We start from the raw sequence: 23,562 nt of genomic DNA on the forward strand, positions 1-23,562 counted from the left end.
TTCTCTTTAAGTCAACTTGACCAGAATATAATACCCCTTATTTTAAAATTAAAATTCTATTCTTCTGTGTTTTTATAGTTTTGCTTTTTGCAAAGGTTTCTTGAATATCATAGAAAGTTATGTGACAGGATAGGAAGTTTGATGTTGGTAAAAGGCTGGATTTGGAATTAAGAAAACCTGGGTTCAAATCCAGACTCTGACACCTATTGGCTCTGTTACCTGAAGCAAGTCATTCAGGTTTGTCAGTGCTCTAGACAATTTTCTAAGAGGATAAATTGTGGATACAGTGCTAGTTTTCCATGATAAAGGAAGTCCCTATATTGGTGAAAAACCAGATTCAGTAAAAAAGAAAAAAAATTAGCTATAGATTTGATTCCACAGAGTTTAAGAACATTAATTTTCATATTTTGTCCAATTAAAAGTAGTAAAAAAAAAATTTTAGTACAAGTGAAATTATCTTGTATTTGAATCTTCAAGTACTGTCCAAAATTTCTATTTTATTTAATTCAGTATCTACATTTTGCTTCATTCCTGTTATCTTAGGACCAGGGAACAAATCATGAACACTGTAACACATCTTTCTTTCCACTGATGTCCTATACGGAGAACTGTTTTTCAAAGCACATTATTCTGGCTGTTATTTGGAGATGGACTATAGTCACAGCAAACAAACTTTTAACTAGTAGTTGTGACAAAATTGTCAGGTATAAAAAAGGAAGATTGCACTGGGATAAGCAAAAGCTTTGTTTTTAAATAGACTAATTTATAGAGTGACTAGAAATAGACATCCTTTTAACCCAAGAAAATATCTTATTTCATTGTCATTTATTTCATTATTTTACAGAATACTGAAATAGAGAAGAATCAAAATCTAAATCTCACAACAAAAGAAGGTATGCCAATAGAAAATAGAAAAGGCTAATTTAATAACCACAACATATAAGTGGTTTTTATGTTTCTGTTGTTTGGATTTTATCTGAGCAGTGGTATCAACAGTTGCCTGGTTATTGATCAAAATTTGTCACTCTCTCATCTCCCAATCTCTTTTTTGAATTGTGTACTTACTGATCTTTTCACTATTATAGCAGTCACTTTTGTAATTCACTCTGATGAAATAGTTCATTGTATATAATTGGCAAATGTGGTGTCCAAGGATAGTGTTGGAAAGATGATGGAAAAAGACTGGTTCCTTGTGGTAAGGGAATGCAGGGTGTCTTTTCCTAGAAGCAGGTCCCTGGTATCTCCCACATGGATTCCTTCTTGATATGTATGTATTTGTGTTTGTATAGGGGTATGTGTAAATACCTACATATATTTTTATGTACACACATACATACACACAAACTTTCACCATCTCTTGCTTGAGTGCTCTATGTTTTTATTACTAGGAATTGGTGGTTTAACTTCCACTGAGATTTTTGTTTAGAGTAATTAGCATGCTTGCTTTCTTTGTTTTTATGAAAATCTGATTTGTAAAGTTTAAAAATAGCATGATAAACTGTGACTACTTGAACACAAAATAGGAGAATAGATTTAAAAAGTATTTATTAAACTAAGTTAGTAAGCCTTTACTATGTGCCAGGTAAGCTCTGAGGACATAAATACAAGTAAGAAAGTCCTTGTCCTCAGGGAATTTACATTCAAATGGAAAAGGGGATTAGGAGGTCCACAAGTAGGCAGTGTGGTATGGAGATAGCATGGATTTATTTGGGAACCTTGAATCTAGGCAACAGACAAAAGCTCGCTTATCAAATCTGGCATCCAGGGACAATGTACCAGGCTCTATAGGGAGAAGATAAGGAATGATGACCAGAGTTCAGATAGCATGGAAGTGGTGTTCTGTTTAGACCCAGTGAATTTTTTTGTTCCATAATTTTATTAAAACTCATTCTCATTGGACTATATTTGTATTACCTGTATTATTGTTGTTGAGAATCATTTTAATTGTGTCTAACTCTTCCAGACCCCTTTTGGCATTATTTTTTGGCAAAGACCTTGGAATAGTTTGCCATTTCTTTCTCCAGTTCATTTTACAGATAAGGAAACTGAGGCAAACAGGATTAAGTAATTTGAGACTGGATTTGAACTCAGAGAGATTAGTCTTCCTGAATCCAGGCTTGGCCCTCTATCTACTAGCTCTTTATATCTACTCTATTTACTACTCTTTTTTATACCTAAATCTAAACTTATACCTCTTTCTTTCTATCTATCTATCCATCTCTGTCTATGCAGCTCTGACACATCTTTGTCATATGATCCTGAACAAGTCACTTAGCTTTTCATTGCTTTGGGTATCTAAGGATGTAAATTTAAAAACATTTCCAAAGGTGAGAGAGGTAGAGGAACTTTTCTCACTGTGAGTCACCTGAACTTACATGTATACTTATGTATATATGTAGGTTATGAAAGTATTAAAAAGAATCTCATTTTAATGATAAAGTTATTTCAGAGGTATTATACATGGTAATTCTATGATTATTTTACTATGTGAATTCATTATGTATGAATTTCAGTTAATGGAAGTATACCTGTAATTGTATTTATATTACTCACTGGTGTAAATTGTACTTGAAATTATCCAATAAGCCTTCCTATACCCTTTCAAGAGAAAAATCAAATCAATTCAATAAGCATTTATTAAAGACTTACTATGGTACTATATTAACTGCTGGGATTAAAAGATATAAACAAGAAGAAAGACAGTTCTGCCCTTAAGGAACTTACATTCTAATGGAGGACATAGAAATTATATATATATATATATGTGTGTGTGTGTGTGTGTGTGTGTGTGTGTGTGTGTATACATATATATGTGTATATGTATGTATATATACACACATATACATATATATCTCCTGATATAAATAAACACATAAATGAGTTAAAGATGGGAAAAGTATCTGGAAAGGGCTATGATGAAGAAAGTCCCAGAGTGAACTTGGTTAGTCCAGATACTTTCCTTAAAATGGAGATTCTGGGAAGCATATAGATCAATCAAAAGAAGAGGCCTTAGGAAATAGAGTAAACTTCCAAAGTGAAAAGGCTGCAGGGGAAGAGTTAAGGAAATGGTCTATAATTCTGAAGACCCAATTCAAATAAGTGAAATAGAAAAATTTGGTACCATCTTTTTAAAAAAAATGTCAATTTCAGTTTGGCTAATATTGGCCCCTATTCTGGGTTGTCAAAGACTGTATTATTGAAGTGTCAGCTTGGACAGCTCTACCCAAGGTCAAACAACATTGCATATGAGTCTGGACATGTATTATCTAGAACCCAGGACTAGCCTAGCTAAGTGTACAAAGGCTCATCACCTTTTTGGCCATAGCTACTCATGAAGCTATCTTGTGATCTATTTTAGTGGAGGGAGTATTCATATCAGAGCTCTTTTGAGGTAACTTATTAGATAATATTTCTTTTCTCGAAACAAAGTCTACCCTACTTTGGAGCTTGCACTCATTTGAGAAAGGACTGTGGGCACTGAGGGTAGATCACAACAGAGCATTTTCATTCTTTTTGTTGTGGTTTGCTTGAATTTTATTTTCTTTCTCATTTTTTCCCTTTTTGAGCTGATTTTTCTTGTGCAGCAAGATAATTTTATAAATATGTATGTCTATATTGGATTTAATATATTTTTTCTATGTTTAACATATATTGAATTACTTGCCATCTAGGGGAGGGGAGGAATTGGAACACAAAATTACAAGGGTCAATGTTGAAAATATATCCTTGCATATGTTTTGAAAATAAAAATCTTCAATTAAAAAAAAAGAATTGGGCCTAGAACAGAATTGCTTCAATTTCCTAGTTTATTATTCAATTATACAAATACAGTAAAATGATTCATAACATTGGAGTTTTATTTGCAAATATTAAAACTTTCAAAAATCTTTTTGAGGCTATCTGGGTTAAATAACTTGCCCAGGGTCATACTGCTAAAAACTGCCTGAAACTGGATTTGAATTCAGATCCTTCTGATTCCAGGGCTAGTGCTTTATCTACTGTGTCACCTGGCTTCCCCACAAATATTAAAACTTTAGAATTCTCTGAATTTCTTTTTTATTTTAATGTGAAGGAACTTTGTAAAAGTCAGTTAATTTCTCTGAGTCTTAGTTTCTTCCTCTATAAAATGAATGGTCCATTCTAGTTCTGCCTTAAGTGCTCATTTTAAATACTGGTATTTGTAGCATCATTAAGAATGCACAAGAGGAAAGCCAATCCAAGAAGCATGGTACCTTTAGTCTATTATGACTAACTAACCTGTCTGTTATGAGCTACTAACCTGTGGCTGCCTGGTTAGAATGAGTTAATTGAGGAACCCAATCTAAGAAAGAGTTGGGAGAAACATTTTTGATTCTTTGATTCCACAGAGAGATTTAGATGTGATTTAATACACAGAACAGTACTTTTGTGTATCATAAACTTGTGGGTTATTATCTTTTGGACTAATTTGAATTATTATATAGTGTCTTTTGACAGCATTTGGTTTAGGGAAAAAAACACACATACATACAACAAAATGCATTTTTTTCATTTTCCAGTTTGAGAGTTTTCTCTTGAATGTTCTTTTCTTCTAACAATGATGTCGGGCCAAATATAAAATCAGGAATTGTTTTTGTGCTTTAGAAACAGAAACGGCCAACGAAAATTTACCTTATGGGAGGCCCAAGATTACACAAAAAAGCAAAAATTACTGTCTCCTTTACCAGAAGGACTACATTAGTGGATATAGTCAAGAAATCCGTATGCCTCTGTGGACCTCATATACAATTTCTAAACCTGTAAGTACTAATGGACATTGATGTTTCTTTTCTGTAGAAGTTGTGTTAAATAAATTTTTGATAATAGAGTTCATGCACATATAACATTTTTCAGGTTTGCAAAGTACTTTAGCTGCTATTTCATTTGATTTTCCCATCTCCTTTGAAATAGGCATAGATATTATTATCAATGGTATTTTTAGGTATAGATATTATTGGTTGGATTTTCATATCATTATGTTCAGTAACTTGCCTATGGTTACACGGTAGATATCAATCAATCAATGAGCACTTGTATCTCTATTATATATAAACTATATGATACTGGGAAAAAACACAAGGATTAAATTTTACTATATTTCATGGGGGCATAATAAATACATATAAAAATATACAGTATAATTAGATAATAAATACAAAAAGATTGAGTGTATCAGATAGTGAGGGAAGGCTTCTTGGAGGGATGAAAAAAAGATTTGTATAGAAGATATTAATCAAACCATATCTTGGAGGAAAAGAAGTATTCTGTGAGGCAAAAATAAGGAAAGAGTCTTCTTAGGTATCTGGGAAGACTAGTGCAAAGTCATGGAGATGGGAAATGGTGATGGTGATGAATGTGATGATGATATAAGAGCTTAATATTTGTAAAGAACTTTATAAATGTCAGCTCTTTTTAGCCTCACAACAAGCCTGGCAAGCAGGTACTATTTTATAGATGAGGAAACTAAGGTAGGCAGAACTTAAAGTGACTTGTTTCAATTCACATAGCTTATAAGTGCCTGGGCCTGGATTTTGTTTCAGATTTTCTTGATTTCAAGTCCAGCTCTCAAATCACTGTCAAGTAGCTGCCTATGTTGTAGTGTCATGTGTGAAAGAGAGAAACCAATTTGATTTGGTCAAAAGGTAGGATTTGAACCTAGATCTTCCTGATTCAGAGTCCAATATTCTGTTATTAAAGATTGACCTCAAGCCAATGCACTTGATATAATACATTTGGCATTACATTCTTTAAAGCATTTGGATGGTTGGTAAATAGAACTAATAGTTAAGGACAAGGAGATAAAGTATGATAGAATATATTCATATTGAAGTAGAAGAGGTTTATGATTTAAAGACTATAATGAAATGATCAGTCTCACTTGATCCTTACAACAGTTCAGTGAGAAAGGCAAAGCATGTGTTTGAAATGCCTAAAAACAGAATGAAATTAAATGAGCTCTGGAAGAAATACTGATGTTTCTGTAATTCTATCCAAATAGCTCTTCATTTTTACTAAGTACCAAGTCAGATAATTTAAGCTTGTAAAATTAGTGCAGCCAAGTGTCAGAGAAAAGAACACTAGACCTGGAGTCAGGAAAATCTGAATTCAAATTCGGCCTCAGATAAATACTAGTTGTTTGACCCTGGACAAGTCACTCAACTTTGTTAACCTCAGTTTCCTTAACTATAAAATGTATTAGAAAATTAAATGAACTACTCCAGTATCTCTGCCAAGAAAACCCCAAATGAAGTCATAGCTCTATGTCACAGGGGTCCTCAAACTTTTTAACTAGGGGGCCAGTTCTCTGTCTCTCAGACTATTGGAGGGCCTGAGTATAGTAAAAACAAAAACTTTGTTTTGTGAGCCTTTAAATAAAGAAACTTCATCACCCTGGATGCGAGGGATAAACATCCTCTGCTGCTGCATCTGGCTCGAGGGCCTGTAGTTTGAGGACCCCTGTAAGAAAGTCAAAAAGGATTAGAAAAAAAACAACCAAAAAAATCCTCCAAATCTGATCTTTCAACAACTAAAGTCAGCAACCACTTGTTAAGCCCCTTAAATGGATTATCCAGGAAATAAGTATATATTGTATTTTATCTGTACTTTTTTATTTTGTGCATGTCTTAGAAAGATAATATTTTAATCTATCCCAGATGGTTCCACTAGCAACTTCTGATAACTTTAATTACTAAAATTTTATTCTTTACTATAATCCAGGTTTCTTTCTTTCTTTTTTTTTTCCTGAGGCAATTTGGGTTAAGTGATTTGCCCAGGGTCACACAGCCAGGAAGTGTTAAGAGTATGAGACCAGATTTGATCTCAGCTCTCCTGAATTCAGGGCTGGTGCTCTACCCACTACACTACCTAGCTGTCCCCATAATTTCCTGATATTTATTCACACAACCATAGACTTAGTACTGGCTTTGCACCAAAGAGTAGGGGATAGGCAATTTCTTGTAAAATATAATTTGTCAGAAAGAAAGATTTGTGATTGAGTAAAGTTTGGATTATTTCCTGACACATTTACTAATAGTCATTATATTAGCCAGTTTGTGTTGCTGTTTGTAGTAGAATTGTTTAGACATGATTTTGGAGAAGGAAAGAACTTTAAGTACCATCTAATTCAATAACCTTCATTTTACAATCTATGAAAATGGAGCCCAGGTAGGTAAATGACTTGTCCCTTAGTCTTTTAGAATGTTGGACTAAAACCTGTGGCTGTAGGCTCCTAGGATATCTGAATTTACACTGAATTAAATATATAATTTTAAAGAAATATTAAAAACTAATTTTTATAAAACATGGCCAAAGGGAAAAGATCTTTGAATTCATTTGTATAGTGTAAACAATGAAGTGCTTAACTCCTCATCAATGTAAAATAAAGATGTGAAGCAGATTTGTGTATAAAAGGGTTAAAGGTTGATAATAAAGTATGTATGTTTCTCCAAAATTATTTTAAGAAACATACAAAGAAAATGTTAAATGTTAGGCTGGAAAAGAAAAATATCTAGGGAACTCCTTTAACCAAAATCTTCCCCTCTCCAATCTCTACCTTTCTAAAGGCCTTAATTTTCAGAATCCAGAGACTTACAGAGATTAACCTGTGGCTAGTTATGTTCTTGTTAAGAGTACATTACAAAAGTTCTGTCTGTTTTTATGGAGAGGAAGGAATTGGTTGATTCTGGATATCTATTCTCCCTGTTCCATTCTAGGATTTTAGAGGGAAGTAAATTTCCTACCACTAATTAAAGCCCTGAACTGGAAACCAAATTCAGTTACTGACAACTGTTTGGCCATGATCTTTGGCAGGATAGACTAACATGATTTGCTATCCTATGTAGACAAATATTTTACTCCCTGTAACCTGAATAACCTGATTTTAAAATACTATTTTGCAAACCTATTAACAACCTTGAGTGTTGATATTTTCATAATATAAATATTGAAAACAAATATAAATGTTTGTGCCTTTATTTAGTATACCACATGTTTTGTTTGCAGCTCCTTAAAGTAATTATTAGTTTTCTTTCTCCTCCTTTTTCCTCTTCTCCCTCTTCCCTTCCCACCCCCCAGATATGCCTAAAAAGGTAACACTAATAGGATCTGAGTCTTATAATTTTGAAGGGCCCATAAAGTCTCAGGTACACAGGATATATAAATTAATCAGACTGTAATGTGCTTTATTTATTTTCAACATTTCTATCCTCTTAATCCAGTAAGAAGGATGTTTAAGATTTTCAACTATGAATCTACCAGGCTTTGGCCACTTATAGGCAGAAATTCAAGGTTGAGAGATATTATATGATCTTTCTAGGTTAATGGGACAATTCTTTGGTGGAAACAGCTATTTAGTATTACTAGTTTCCATTTTTAACCAGAGTTCTCATCCTTTTACTTCTCTCCATGTATCCATGTGACAGGATGGAATTCTAGCAATTTTGTGTTTTCCAATTCAGAAATTACTCTGTTAGTATGTTGTGGTCCAAGAAAATTACATACAAGGATGTTTTGAACTTAGCACAAAAATGTTGTAAATTAGCTTTGTGCTTGAAAATCAGACCTTCAATAGGAGCAATTCTGAACATGTGCTCAATTGACATGTATGTATGAGCTTCTTTTTGTGGCTTCAGTGCCTTCTGATTTAGTTGTCTGAAAACAACTAGAGGGAGGTAGTTGGTTGCAATTTGACATGATCTATAGCAGCTGCCCATAGATTTCTATCTGGATTTGGTTAGGATAATGTCTTAGCTTTATTTCTTAGTAAGAAAAGGAGAAATGTCATGCAGCTATTATGTGAAGGGACAAACAATAATAGAAAATTATTAACTAGAATAAATAGCTAGAGAATTTTGGAAGAACTTTAAAAAAAACTAAAATTTCCTATAGATATCATTTGTTGTTGTTGTTGTTAAAAAAAATTCACTTTTTTCACACCTCAAGATTCAAAAGTCTTTTAAAAGAGCTTTTCAAAAGGTTTTTGGATAATCTGATATAAGAAGAAAGATAAATTCTTGATCTAGTCCTTACTTTTTTGTTTGCTTCATGTGAATCTTAAAAACAAAAGAAGATTGCAATAAGTTATAGATATTAGAAAGCATGTTTTGTATAATTTTATGACATAAAAATCTGGTTTTGGGGAGAAATAAAATAGATAAATAAGAAACCAAGCAAATTTTTTTGTTGTGATTTGGGAGCCACCTGCCAATGGCTACTGAAGGTCTAACTCAGACCCATAGAATGGGATCTCTATATGTGAGAGGATGATGATGATGATGATACAAAGAGACTGAGAGGCAGTTGCATTCCCTGACCGCTCCTCCAAAGGCAGTTGTGTTGTCTGATATCTCTCCTCTTCCCTCTTGCCTCCAATTTATTTCATTCCCAATCCACAAACAACACCTGTGTAAATAAAGGCTGCCCTACAATTCCTTCAGATGTTATGATCCACAGCTGTGGAGTCTCAGAGAATTAACCTGCCCCTTCACCTAGGCATGGTCCTTAACATTTTTTCTCCAAGAGAAGTCTTGGAAGGATTGAAAAGAATGAAAAGAAATTGAAAGGTATCTCAGTTGTATAATATATATAGCCTTATGAGTAAGTAACTTGAGTTTCTATAATATCAGAAAACAGGAGTGTTTTGCCCTTTATATCTCATTCTCTGATAAGGAGATTTCATAGCTGTCCTGAAAGTCACTGTTGAACTAAAGGACTTCTTATTCCGTGCTTCACAGTATTTTCTTATCCTCCCTATTCCACTCTAATCAGACTAAAAGGGAAAATTAATTCATGTTAAGTACCATTGTGCTAATCATCCTGGCAGGTCTTAATGGTTCAAATTGAATGGGACTGATTGGATATCACTTTCTCAGAATTGAGACCAAGTCACACGATCCTTATACCCAGAGCAGGAAGATGAGGTCTAGGACCTCAGGTTTCAGGAAGTCACATGATCTCTCTTCCCAGTCTTGAACCCTGGGTTGCAGGGAATCACATGGTCTCGTAAGGCCAAACCCTCAAGTGATGAAACTCACAGGAAGCTATCAACATTGGTCAAGGATATAATTACATCCTTTTAGTCTATCCAATGAAAAGGCTTGGATCTTTTGCTTTTTAAATCTTGGACAAACCAGAAGTCGGTTACGTTCCAGAGGCACATAGCAGGAGTTGGGATTATTCCCACGTGTGTGTCTGGACCTTTCTTTGCAGGGACTAAATAAATTCTTTCTCTTTGTACTGGAAGATTTCTCCGATTAGTTAATTTGGGAAAGGCTGTCTAATACTTGTCCCACACAAAATAATAAGGCTTCAAGAATCAGGGTGCTCAAATAATATCAGAATTTCTGCATCATACTGGGAATTTCATCAGCCTCCTTGTCCTTATCTTTATCCCTCCATCTTCATCCCTTCTTAAAGCTATAGGGAAACTCATAAGAGATACAGAGGGATTAAACTGCCACAACACTCTGTCTTGGAATCAAAATTGAGAAGTGATTTATTTGGGGTTTACTCACTCCCAGAAAATCTATTATCTATACTTTAAAAAAAGGAATGAAACAAATACATATTGAGCATCTATTGATAAGGTGTGAGAATTGAGGGTAAGAGATACCCTCTGGTCAATGTAATTCCCAAACCCAAAGTTTGTGGCAAAAGAGGATTTATTTATAGTAAAAAGACAGCTTTTTTAGTGGGCAAAGAATCATGTTAGGATTATTTTTAGCAAAGATGGGTTTACACTGAGAAGAAAATATCTTCATCAGTGGGCAAAATCCTGTTAGGACTTCTGCAAAGATTTACAGTGAAAAAGACCCAGTGGGGTAAGTCCAGAAGGGCATTTAGTAAAGATTGGGATTCAGAGTTGTCTTTTATTAGCCTTCTGAGGTTTGAGGCTGGGGATAGTAAGAGGTAATTTTTTTTTTATTTAATATAGGGTGGTGATTATGCCCCTGACCAAGATTTCCAAATGAATGAGATTACTTATCTTGGGAGTTTCCCTTATGGACAGAAGGGTGTGCCCTTCCTAGAGGTCTGGAGGGTTTGAGATCCCAAATCACCCTTCCCCCACAGATTAAAGGGGGCACAATTTACATCGATACTATGTGCCAAGCACTGTGCTAAATGCTTAAAAATGAAGGACAAATATATTCATCTTTGAGTAGTAGTAGTAGTAGTTTTCCCATCAATTGGGTCTTCCTTCCTTCCTTCCTTTTTTCCTCCTTCTTTCCCTCCCTTTCTTTTTTTATTCCTTTTCTACCTTCCTTCCTTTCTCTTATTTCTTTCTCTTTTCCTCTCTCCCTTTCTTCCTTTGTCTATTGCTCATTTTGTCTCTAGCTCTCCCTGCCCCCCTTTCTTTTTTTTTCCTGCCCAAAGGAATTTGAATTTAAATACTTGAAATCTCTTTATAAAACTTATTTATTTATTTATTTTTTTGGCTAGAATGATTTCTTAAGAATCTTGCCTTAAACCAAAATCACTCTGGCTTTCATTAATTGGACAATAGATCTAGACCTAAGCCCACAGGGTCATTGTTTGGGCTCTGTGTGGCTCAGAGTAAACATAAATAGCCATTGTTTCTGTTTTGGCCAGAAACACAGGGTCTTCCCCTCCCAGATTGATTTTCTTTCTTTTTTTTTTTTTTTGATTTGGTAAGAGAGACCATTCTCTACCTCATTTATTATCTAACTTTAACTATAGAATGGTGTTGCCTCAGTTAAACTGAGAGCTGGGAAGGACCTTAGCTTAAAAAAAAATTTTCCCACTGCATCCAAGGCCATCTCATAATCTTGATTTTTATCCTGCTACTGGACCCAGATGATTCTGAAGAAGAAAATGAAGCTGTTGGCTTTGCATAGTCCTCCTTCACTTAAATCCAATTCATTGGTATGTCATAGCATCAGCTCCCTGAAGTCATAGTCCTTTTCCAGAACAAAGGACAGAGGACAAACAACAATCATCTCATTTAATCCATAGAACTATCTTCTTGTGGGGCAGATATTATTATCCCCCTTTGACATTTGAAGAAACTGAGGCAGATAAAGATTAGGTGACTTATACAGGGTCACAGAATCTAAGGCAGGAATCAAACTCAGTTCTTCTTTACTCAAAACCAATTGTTCTATCTACTGTGCTACCTAGCTGCTCTGTGACTAGATAAGGAGGTCACAAGTTTTTCTTAGTCTTAACCCAGTTACACGTGGCTCTAATTTGACAGATAATAAATTTGCATTTATAAAGCTGATAGAAAATCCAGGATTTTTTAGGTAGCACTTGAAAGTAGATAGCTAAAACCTATCCCTCATACCTCTCAAAGCTGATTCAAGATATTTGTGTTAATTTGAGGAAAGCATGGAAAAGCAACTACCTAGCCTCAGTGTCTCAAATTTGCCTAACTCAAGTTTCTACATCAAGCTACTTCAATTATTTTATGTATGAAATAATCTTTTAAAAAAATTTCTTATAAAAGTGAACAAGTTAAATTGCAAATAATAAACCCTGACATGATATTGATGAAGTTAGTGGTAGTGATAAGGTGTGAGAATTGGGGTGGGGAATTCCCTCTGGTGGTGTAATGCCGGAGAAACAGAGGCAGGAGAGAGATTAGAGAGTTTTTAATATTTTATTAATGGGAAAGTAAGATTGACTGGACAGGACTCTCGTCTCAGATTATCCAGTCAGACAGAGATAAGTATACTGGGACCAAGGAATCCATATTGGTCCCAGGGCTGGAGGACCCAAAGAATCCAGCGTCCAGCATACAGCTGCTGGACGCCATTCTCCAGCAATGAATGGAAGAACAACAACTTCTTAAATACCTTTTTGGAGACAAAGAAGAGAAAGGGAGGGAAAGTTTTTATCAGGGAGGGGAAGCCATAAAACTCTAAAAAATCCAGAGACAAAGAAGTAAAGATATCATGGGTTAATCTTGGAATATTCTAAAGGAATATTGTAAATCCATAAAAGAATCAGGAGATCTACTCTTTTATCTTGCTAATTTATAACCCGAGAGCGGAAGAGACAGAACAGTAAATGAAACTGGGACAGGGAAACTGAGTCAGGACAGTTAAAGAGAACTGTGGCATAACAGTGGCAGGCCCAATGTGAAAGAATTCGCAAACCTGAAAACTCTGTGGCAAAAGGGAATTTTATTCACTAAGAAGCCAGCTTTGCTAGGAAGACAGACTTCTTAGTGGGTAAAAGGTCCTGTTAAGAAAATAACAAAGGTTAACACTGAGAAGAGAATATCTTCACAGTGAGCGAGAGTCCTGGCAAGCAGCCTTGCCAAGAAGAGGGCTCCCTTGGCAAAACATAATCCTGCAAAGATTTGGAGTTCAGAATTCTCTTTTATTAGCAGTCTGAGGCTTAGGCTTCAATGCCTCAGGCCTAGATTTCCAGCTGAAAAGCGATTACTTATCTTCCAGTTTCCAGCCACTCAATAGAACTATCAGATAGAGATTTCCAACTGAATGAAACCATTTAACTTGGGCAGGGTGTTGTCTGGGAAAGTATGTATTTCCCCAGGGAAAGCCTGAGATCCCAAATCTCCCTTGCTTTACACATTAAAGAGGACATAGTTTCAGTATTCACCCCCATCAATATAATTCAGTGGTTTTACAATCAAAAAACATGTATTCAAATCCCTGCCTCTAATATTTTACTATGTGATCCTGGGAAATTTGATTTTTATTTGTAAAATTGTATTTGTTTTATTTGTAAAATTAAGAGTTTGGACCAGATTATCTAATTACCTATAAACACAAACACATATTCTCCAATTCTCCAATTTGTATAGTTATATAATACATTGTCATTTATATTTTTAAGTATCATTAGCTTAAAACTATCCTAAGACTTTTGGGTCATCACATAATAGTCTTACAATAACCTTGTAGACAAGTAATTCAAATGTTATTTTGTTTTTAGAAATGAAGAAATGGAGCTCCAGAGATTAAAGTATGATTTTATGGCTTGTCCAAGGTCATATAACTTGTAAATTGTCATGTTTATAACTGAATGGAGCATTATAGACCTAATAATAATTGTAGCATTTCTATAATTCTTTAAAGTTTGCAAAATGCTTTCCATATATTCTTATTTTATTTTCACAACAGTAATAGGGGGTAGATGCTATTATTACAAACTGAGTAATCAAGGAAGACAAAACTTAAGTTACATATGGTGACATACTCCTATGTGAGATAGGAGTTGAATTTAGATCTTCCTGACCCCAGGTCCATCCACTAGGTCACCTAGTCTCACCAGGATAGAATATAGTCTTGCAGCTCTTACCATGTTTATTCTGGACATTATGTCTTTCATAATGTAATGATCTGTAAGAGTGAACAAGATAAGGTGAGATCTTTCAAGACAGTTGTGAAAATCGAGTAAGGCTTCATCTATTTCAAAGTTTGAGTGGGCCTGAAGAACTTTAAGCATTAAGTCAAGGGCATACTTAAAGTGTCTCCTCCTTGCTATTCTCCTAAGGGCATACTTAAGTCCCCTTCTTGTTATCCTCCCTATTTCAGCCAAATATGGGCAACTATGTACTTATTGGTCAAGTTCAATTTCCTGGGTAGTTCCCGAATTTAGAATGTAAGATCCTCAGCCAATAAGGATGGGGGTCAGTGGTGGGAGAGGGAATTTGCATTAGGGATTAAAGCGTTGACCCTGCCCCCTATGGTGCTTCCTCCCTTCCATTGTCTGCTCGATGGATGGGATGCCGGATTCTCATAAGAATATATAATAAACTTTGCTTTGCTTTGCTTCTAGAGATCTCTCCAGCTTTTTTTATTAAATGGTTTCTGACCCACACAAGAGCATTAATGTTTTTGGCTGTCTTATCAGACTTTTGATACATATTGATTAAGCTTGCACTGTAATAAAATTCCTATATATATTTAAACTAGAAATATTTTGTAGTTAGCTTTTCCTATATTGCATGTATGGGGCTTATGTTTGGATCTCTCAAGTATAGATATTTACATTGATCCCCATTCAATGTTTTATCATTTGAGTTGATCATTACGCCAATCTAGCAAGTCTTTTTGGAGCCTTTCATTTGACGACTTCTTCTCCTCCTCCTCCTCTTCCTCCTCCTCCTCCTCTTCCTTTTCTTCTTGCAATTGGGGATGTGATTTGCTCAGGATCACACAGCCAGAAAGTGTTAAGTGTGTTGAGACTAGATTTGAACTAAAGTCCTCCCTACTTCAGGGCTGGTGCTCTATCCACTGTGCCACCTAATTGCCCCTTCTTAGCCATTTTTCTATGCTTTGTGCCACCTGTAAATTTGAAAAACATGCCAACTATGGTGTCATCTGATTTATCGGTAAAAATCTTCAACAGCAGCACAGCTCTCTAGGAGCACTTTCTTGGAGAACCACTCTAAATAGACACCTAGCCTATTAATAGTTATTCTTTCTTTCTTGTTATGTTATCACTTCCAGATGCAACTGAATCATCAACTAACCCAAATCTTATTCTTAAGACCCACATTCTTAAACTGTGGATCCTGACCTCATTTGGGGTCACCACTAAATGTGAAGGTCACAAAATTATAATCTCTTATCAATAAATGCTTGATTTATATACCTATTTTATATATTTATATATACCTTGGGTCACATAAAAATTTCTTGGGTGAAAAGGGTTGCAAGTAGAAAAAGCTTAAGAAGCCCTGCCCTAAGAGACTTTGTCAAATGTCAAAATCTAAGTAGACAATGGATAGAACATTCTTTTAATTTACTAATGTAGTCAACTACTTCAAAACAGAAGTATCTGTCATCTAGAATTGCTTCTACTTCCCTTTTCTAAGTACTCACATATAATTTCCTTAAGTATTGATTCAAGAATTTTTCAAATACTATAATAATCAAGGACAAGATTACTGGTCTATAGTAAGGTCTTCCACCTTCTTACTTTTTCTTTTTCTTCTTAATTTGAGACATTTAACCTTTCTTTCCCCCCACTAGTGGTGCAGTACTAATTTTTCAAGATCATTATCAACAATACAGCAAATATATCTAGTTCCTTTAATACTCTAGTATAGTGGTGACTAACTCAAGTAGAAATAGAATGGGAAAGACTCAGCCTCTCATAATCTATAGAATGCATATTTTATTATTTCCCATTTAAAAAAATATTTTAAATATAATTCCCAATTACATTTTAATTTTATTTAAACTCCACTTGGGAGTATTGTGGGTGGCAGGCAGCCTGAAGGCCACACTTCTGATATGATAGCTCTAGGATATATTTCATCTGGGCCTAATGACTTGAATTTACAGAGGAGAGCTAGAAATTCCCTGTACATTTCATTTATCTTGAATTTCCATACCCTGCTAACCATTCATGTCTAGCCACTTTTATTTCAAAGGTCATCCTTTTTGGAAAAAAGAAAATAGAAGCAAGTTTGGAGTTTAGTCATCCACTTACTTAGCATTTATTAAGCACCTGCTATGTACTAGATACTATGCTAAACTCTGTTGGATTCAAAGAAAGGCAAAAACAGTCCTTATTCTCAAGGAGTTCATGGTCTAATGAGGAAAGACAATAATAAGTAACTTGATACAAACAAGACATATACAAAATAAATTTAGGGTAGTCTCAGAGAAAGGAACTAAGATTAAGGGGGATTAAAAGGCTTTTTGAAGAAAGTGAGATTTTTATCTGAGACTTGAAGGAATCTCCTACCAAAGGTGAATATGAGCCGTTAAAGCATTTCAAGATTGTTGTTTGGTTATTCATATCATGTGTGACTCTATCCATGAGTTATTGTCCATGGGGTCTTCTTAGTAAAGACCCTGGAGTTGTTTGCCATTCCCTTCTTCAGCTCATTTAATAGACGGGGAAACTGAGATAAACAGGATTGAGTGACTTGCCCAGGACACATCTACTAAGTGTCTGTGACCAGATTTGAACTCAGATATCTTGACTCCATGTCCAGTGCTTTATTCATTTCACTATCTTTCAGTCTTGCATCTAAGGATAGAGAACAGCTAATAAAAACTTTCAGAGTATATTGATGGAATGTCATATGTGAGGAAAATTATGTAAGATCATTATTACTGGGTCTCATAGTGTGTGAAAGGTAGTAAGATGTAGGAAAGCAGTAATGATAGGAAAATGTTGTGTTATGAAGAGAGTTGATGATGAATTGGAGTGAGATGACACTTGAGGCAGGGAGACCAACCAACAGGTATTAAGTGAAGAGAGTCTGAACTAGGGTTATTATAATGATAAAAGGTGATGGGACTTATTGATTAGAAAGATTTGTGAAGTGTGAAATGATATAACTTTGGCAACAGCTTGGATATGGGAGGCAAGAGAATGAGATGTCAGTGATGTTGTACAACTGGGTAATTGAGAGAATGATGGTTTACTCAATAGTAATAGAGAAGTTAGGGGGAAAAGAGGTTTCTTTGGGGGGGAAAGTAAGGATTTCTGTTTGAGGCCTGATGAGTTTCAGAAATATTTTAGGTAGAGATGTTTAATAGGAATCTATTAGTTGGAAATATTCAATAGGCAATTGAAAATGAGAATATCTGATCCAGGAGAGCAAGAATTCTAGACTTTTTTGATTCTTTCTTTGCTCTTTACCCCCAACATAACTTTTTTTTATTATTATTTTTAATTTCTAAGAAGATTTTTTAGCAATAGAGATTTTTTAAAAAGGGGGTTTGTTGTTGCTGTTAGCATTCATTGTCAGGCTCAACTCCTTCAATAAAACATTTAGCATTTCTAGACAACACTCCTCTTTTACACTCATTCTCATTTTGACTTTGCTATTATCTCCTATACTCCTTTTTCATAAACAGGAATTTGTGATGGATTCCCCTTTCCTAATTGAAATAATTTCTGCTTTTGTCTTCAGAATTTCATTTTTTTAAACTTCCTTTGCCTTTTATATTCTTAAGATAATCCCCTCCACCCCCACCCTCACTCCACCCTTCCTCCCATGACCTGAAGTTAGAAACATTACCTTTCAGTATTTATTACTTATAAAAAATATGGTATTTTTCCTTTAGAAAGAGGAAGCATGGCATAGTAGATACCAAGCTGCATTGCATAAATTGTTGTTGTTGTTCAATCTTTTTCAGTCATGACTGACTCTTTGTGACCCTATTTGGGGTTTTCTTGGAAAAGATAGTGAAGTGGTTTGCCATTTCCTTTTCCATTGCCCAAAGTAAGTGCCTGATAAATGTGCTAGGAATGGTAAATGACATGAAATAAAATTATTTTTCTAGAGGGTTTTCAAGAGGTCAACCCAACATTTCCCAGTGATATACCCCAGGAAATCAACATGAATTGAATGTCTCAGCTTCAGGTCCTCACTCTATCATACAAGTGCCAAAGGAGTTTTTCTTTTTTTCTTTTCTGTCTACCCAGGATAATCCCATTATTCTCGTGATAGGAACTTGCAGGAAATACAAGTCTAAATAATTTAACAAGATTTTTGCTTTAGCTTAAAAAAATGCAATTTTGGGGGGAGTGGAAAAATTTTAAGCTAAAACAAAAATCTTGTTAAGCTGATGAGACCTACAGAATTCTGTGAAAACAAGTTTGATTTACCTTAATTTTTTGGCTTTTCTGAATCTAGCTGATGAAAATATTCTGTATAATGACAATAGATGGGATGTTGTCAAAATCCCCATGAATATATTCAGATATTAAAAGGTAAAAATAAAAGAGTAGAGTATTAGTACTCACCCATACATGATGACATGTTAAGTTCTGTATTAGGTTTAATACTCCATTGAAGTATTGTAGAAATCAAATTAGATATCCACAGGACTTATTAGCACAGTACCTGAAATGGATATTTATCTATAGGTATTTATTAAATGCTTATTGATAGACTGTGAACTTCAAATCACTAAATAAATATAGGAATGGATCTGTGATTTCATTATAAACTACAGGTCAGTTTAATATAATATATTAATTAACATTAATCGTCAAAACCAACCAATAAATTTAATTCATATCTACAATGGCATAATATTACTATATTTCTAATGCTTATTGATCAACAATATTTAAAAATATAGATAATAGCACTTGCAAAGTACTCTAGAGTCAAGCATAATTGTTTATAAAGTAGGAAACTGAGGCTTAGTTCTGTGCTATTTCTGCTCTGTCCCTTAATGAGAATATTTCTATCCTCATATAAGTTCAGATAAGAACCTAAGAGTTCAATAAGAAGTAATAACCTTAGAATCAACAAGGTCTTGGTTCAAGTTCTCCCTCTGATAATTATGTGCTGAGTCATCATGGTGATGTCATTTAATCTTTTAAGTGCTTCAGACAACTTGCTATCACTGAGCTACTAATGAGTTATGGATCTGTATCAGTAGAGAATGTTTCCATACCAATAATGTCCCCTATATTTTTGAAATCATAACTCTAGAATAGTTCCTCCTCCTTTTTCTAAAAACAAAACAAACAAAAAAGCACAATGCTCTGAAGTCAGAAATTCTTATTGAATTTTTGTGATGGGCTGAAATCTGTTTTGGAAATTTGAGTACTTTTACAAATGAAATTGTAGGAATGGTCTCTACTCACAAGGAATTTACAATTTAACAATAAAGTCTATATATGCAAATTGCAAAAGCCCATAATTAGATATACAATTAAAGAAGCTACTCTGTAGACAAAAAAACCAGTGTATGTTTCAAGACCAGTATAATGTTCACATCTGCATTTAAAACATATTTTATTTTTAATTTATTGTTTAAAATGAAATCATTTGTGGATATTTGCCTCTCCTCATATAAATATAAATCCATTCTTCTAAGTCACTGAGTTTTAGAGATTCTGGATTTCTGGTCTCCAAATTTCCTTTGGTTTGTGCACCCTCTTTTTTTTTTTTTTTTTTTCCTGTGTGGCAGGATTACTATCACGGGTGTTCCCAACCAGGAGTGAACCATGGGAAGGAAAACACTGCAGAAAACATCTGTTTCCATTACTCCTGTAGAGTTGATTCATTATGAAAATAGGAAAAGGTTAAATGGAAAACATTTTAGGGAAGTCACAAACCATACAAAGTACAGGCATAGCCACAACTGTGGGTGTAATTTTTTTTTTCTCCTCTCTTCTTTTTCCTTTTAACAGGGAGACACATCGCCTCTTCCTCCCACTGTTCCAGACTGTCTGCGGGCTGATGTTAGGATTTCTCCTTCTCAGAGCCAAAATTGTTCCATCTATCCAACCGAAAAGAATATCACCCACGGCTTCCTCTATCCTCCTAGTTAGTATGACTCTTTTTAGCACAGCAGCTTCGAAAGCCTTCATCAGCTGGATGTGGGCATGTGCTTAAACATATACCCCAAACCAAAACAACCTTCTTAGGTTAAGCAGCCTGCACAAGGGGAGGCATCCAGTGGCTGTGTGCTGACCAGAGGCAACACAACAACTGTAATAAAGACTAATAAATTTTGCAATGTGAGCCACAGGTCATCTGTAATCTTGCCCAGATGTTGAGAGAGTTCATCAGGTTTAAGTTTAAATTTAAACCAAAATTCTTTAGTGAGAGATGGACATCTAAAAAAGTATATTTTTCTTGCTGCTACTACCCAAATGTAGCTTGTATTAAAACATAGCTGTCTCTCTAAAGAATTCAGGCCAGAGTCTTAAGGCTTTTGTTCATAAGGCAACATATCGAGGTAGAATTATATCTATTTTTAATCTCTCAGAAAACCTGGAAAACCCAGTAAGTATATTTTTCTGAAGTTTGAATTTATGTGTTGTTGAATAGGGAGCATTATTCTTACTAAGCTTCCCTTGAAATATCCAGTAATTTCAAGATCTGGCTAGTTTCTCTTCTGATATTTTGATACTTGAAATATTTTTATCTATCAGCAGAAAAGAAGTTGACAGATATTCAGACTTTTCAAAAAGAGGAAAGTGATCATAATAAAAATATTAGCAATATACTGCTCTAAAGTATGTAAATAGTATCAAAGGTGGATAAATTCTAGGTCAGTAAAATTAATTTCTGGAACTTTATTATTAAATAATTGAATATATTATTAAATACATTATTAAATAAATGGTTTTGGAAGCCTTTAGATAGGCAGGTAGGTGGTATAGTAGCTAATCCTGGTAGATAGATTTGAGTTCAAATTAGGCATCATGAACAATGTGACTCTGGGTAACTTCCTTTAGTGCCTCAGTTTCTCCAGTGTAAAATAAGAACATTAATAACATCAACTTCACATTTCAGTATGAGGATAAAGTGTGACAATTGTTGTAATGTGTTTTGTGAAACTGAAAATACTATATAAATACTATTAATCTTTTTTTTTTTTTTTTTTTTTTGCTGAGGGTTAAGTGACTTGCCCAGGGTCACACAGCTAGGAGTAATGTTCTTTTACATGAAAGAGATAGCATTTTGACTATGTTTTGAATTGAACAAGTAGTATTTTGACAGGCTCTGATGGAAAGAACTAAAAGACAATTATTACTTATGAAGGTAATAGATAAACAAAACAATATTTTGAAGAGAGAGAAGAGTCCCTTGTGTGAGGGGGTGGGTGGGAATGGGGAACAAGTCATAAAGAAGCTATCATACTATATCTACTCTGTCTTTTCAATAATAATTTTATTGAAGTGAATCAGTTAAGTCAGTAACCATTTTAATTGGTTGTGACTTCACAGTGATTGGTTCAATGCAGGTCAACAGCTAAGCTAGCCAATTACATGGGATACAGGAATTCTAGAGATTCCTCAAGAGAATCCTCTTCTGTTTTCTACCCATCCTGGTCTAGTACAAGGAAAAGGTCTGAGGTAGTCATATGAACTGTGTACCATTGCCCTGGAAATGCTGCAGCAATAATGGATAGTACTGAATTTTCTGTCTGCTATTTAGTATCTCCCTTAGCACCTCATAATTAAAAGGTGGAAGCTGGGCTGAGTGAGGGGATGGAGTAATGATGGTTTGACTCTTTTCCCATGATTGTGAGCAAGTGACTGTTTTTGCCCTTCTTTCTAATTCTATCTCCTTGGATAGTGCATGGTACCTAGCAGGTGCTTAATAACTTGCTGCTTGCTGAATTGACTTGATTATTTTCATCAATAATAACCAGAACAAGTTTTTAATGTTTTTGTTTGTTTGTTTGTTTGTTTTTCACCCAGTGTTCAGCAAGACACCTGATAGAGAATATGATGCTTTACTTACAAGCAATTTGATTCCAACTTATGAAGCGTTTAAACGTAAGTTAAGAGTTGAGATTGTGATATTAAAACTAACTATAGGAATCCTTGGGATTTCAGAGGGAATCTCATTTGCACAACTGGCATTATTTCCTTTAGGTATAACTAGAATTCTTAATAGTAAATATGAGATACCTTTTTAAGATGTATTGAATTACTTTTGTACTACTTACTTGCTGAGCTTCTTATATCATTATGCTCATATTTAGTCAAACCATAGAGAGACTGTTCATTCACAAACAGAAAGTCATTGTATTTCCTTGAAGGCAAATTTAAGTCCCGATCCTTAGCTCTCCCTTCTATATTCTGGTCCTCTATAATGAACAAACATTGCTAACTAAGTCTCAGGAAGAAGTCTGGAAATGCCCCTTTCTACTTCCCAGATAGTTTACCTTCCTTCTTCACAAAATAATTTCATTTCATTGTTCAAAATTCAAAGTAAATAGGAGCAGCTAGGTAATACAATATATAGAGTGCAGCTGGCCTGGAATCGGAAGAGTGAGGTCAAATTCAGCCTCAAATACTTACTAGCCTTGTGATGGGATAGGTCACTTAATTTTTCTTTGTTTCAGTTTCCTTAACTGTAGAATGGTACCTATCTTACAAGGTTGTTGTGAGGATCAAATGAAAAAAAAATGTTTGTGAAGTTCTTAGCACAATGTTTGCCATATAGTAAATGCTGTTTAGATGTGAATTATTATTGCTAATTATTGCTAAGTGTTTTTTTTCCCCCTTGGGGAGGGGATGTCCAAATCTGTTATTTTTATCAATTTAGGGAATTCCCAATGTAGAGACTCTTTCCAGTGATATATATGAGTAGAGATTAGCCACTTATTCTGTAATTTTAGACCAAATTCATAGATCCCTTAAAGAATCTTTGTATAGATTTCAGGGAATAGATTTCAACTTGTGTAGGAAAAAAAATAACATCTTCATAATAAGTTTTTTAAAATAATCCTTGTATTTTGCTTTATGCATCTAAAAACATTCTTCTGAGAAAGGATCATAATAAGCTTCATTATGTTTCCAAAGGAATCCACAACTTAAAAAAAAAAAAGGATAATTCCTTTAGATCTTAGAGGATTTCTAAGAGTACAGAGAGGCTATGACTGCCTCTGATCATATAGATGTTCTGAGCAGAGACAAAACTTTTATCCTGTGCTTTTGGAACTCCAATTCTGGTCTTCTATCCTATGAAACACTACTTCTATATCAATATAGAAGAACAAAATGCAGATTGTAAAAATGTATAATATCTTGGCAAATATTGAAATAGATGTTTTAAAGTGGTATTACATTTATTATTTTAAAAATAATTTTTATCATAGAAAAGATAAT

The 23,562-nt window shown here is 34.4% G+C and overlaps 1 protein-coding gene across 1 annotated transcript in view; it reads left to right on the top strand.

The window, feature by feature from the left end:
• ENPP3 (ectonucleotide pyrophosphatase/phosphodiesterase 3) overlaps nt 1–23,562 on the top strand; it is a 114,410-nt gene that overhangs the window by 75,191 nt on the left and 15,657 nt on the right. The window contains exons 19-22 of the mRNA XM_051997752.1: nt 845–893; nt 4,624–4,778; nt 20,125–20,260; nt 22,147–22,224. Coding sequence (XP_051853712.1) covers nt 845–893; nt 4,624–4,778; nt 20,125–20,260; nt 22,147–22,224 — 418 coding nt within the window. The remainder of the gene's footprint in view (nt 1–844; nt 894–4,623; nt 4,779–20,124; nt 20,261–22,146; nt 22,225–23,562) is intronic.

Source organism: Antechinus flavipes, chromosome 4 (genome assembly GCF_016432865.1).
Source record: "Antechinus flavipes isolate AdamAnt ecotype Samford, QLD, Australia chromosome 4, AdamAnt_v2, whole genome shotgun sequence".
Taxonomy (NCBI): Eukaryota; Metazoa; Chordata; class Mammalia; order Dasyuromorphia; family Dasyuridae; genus Antechinus; species Antechinus flavipes.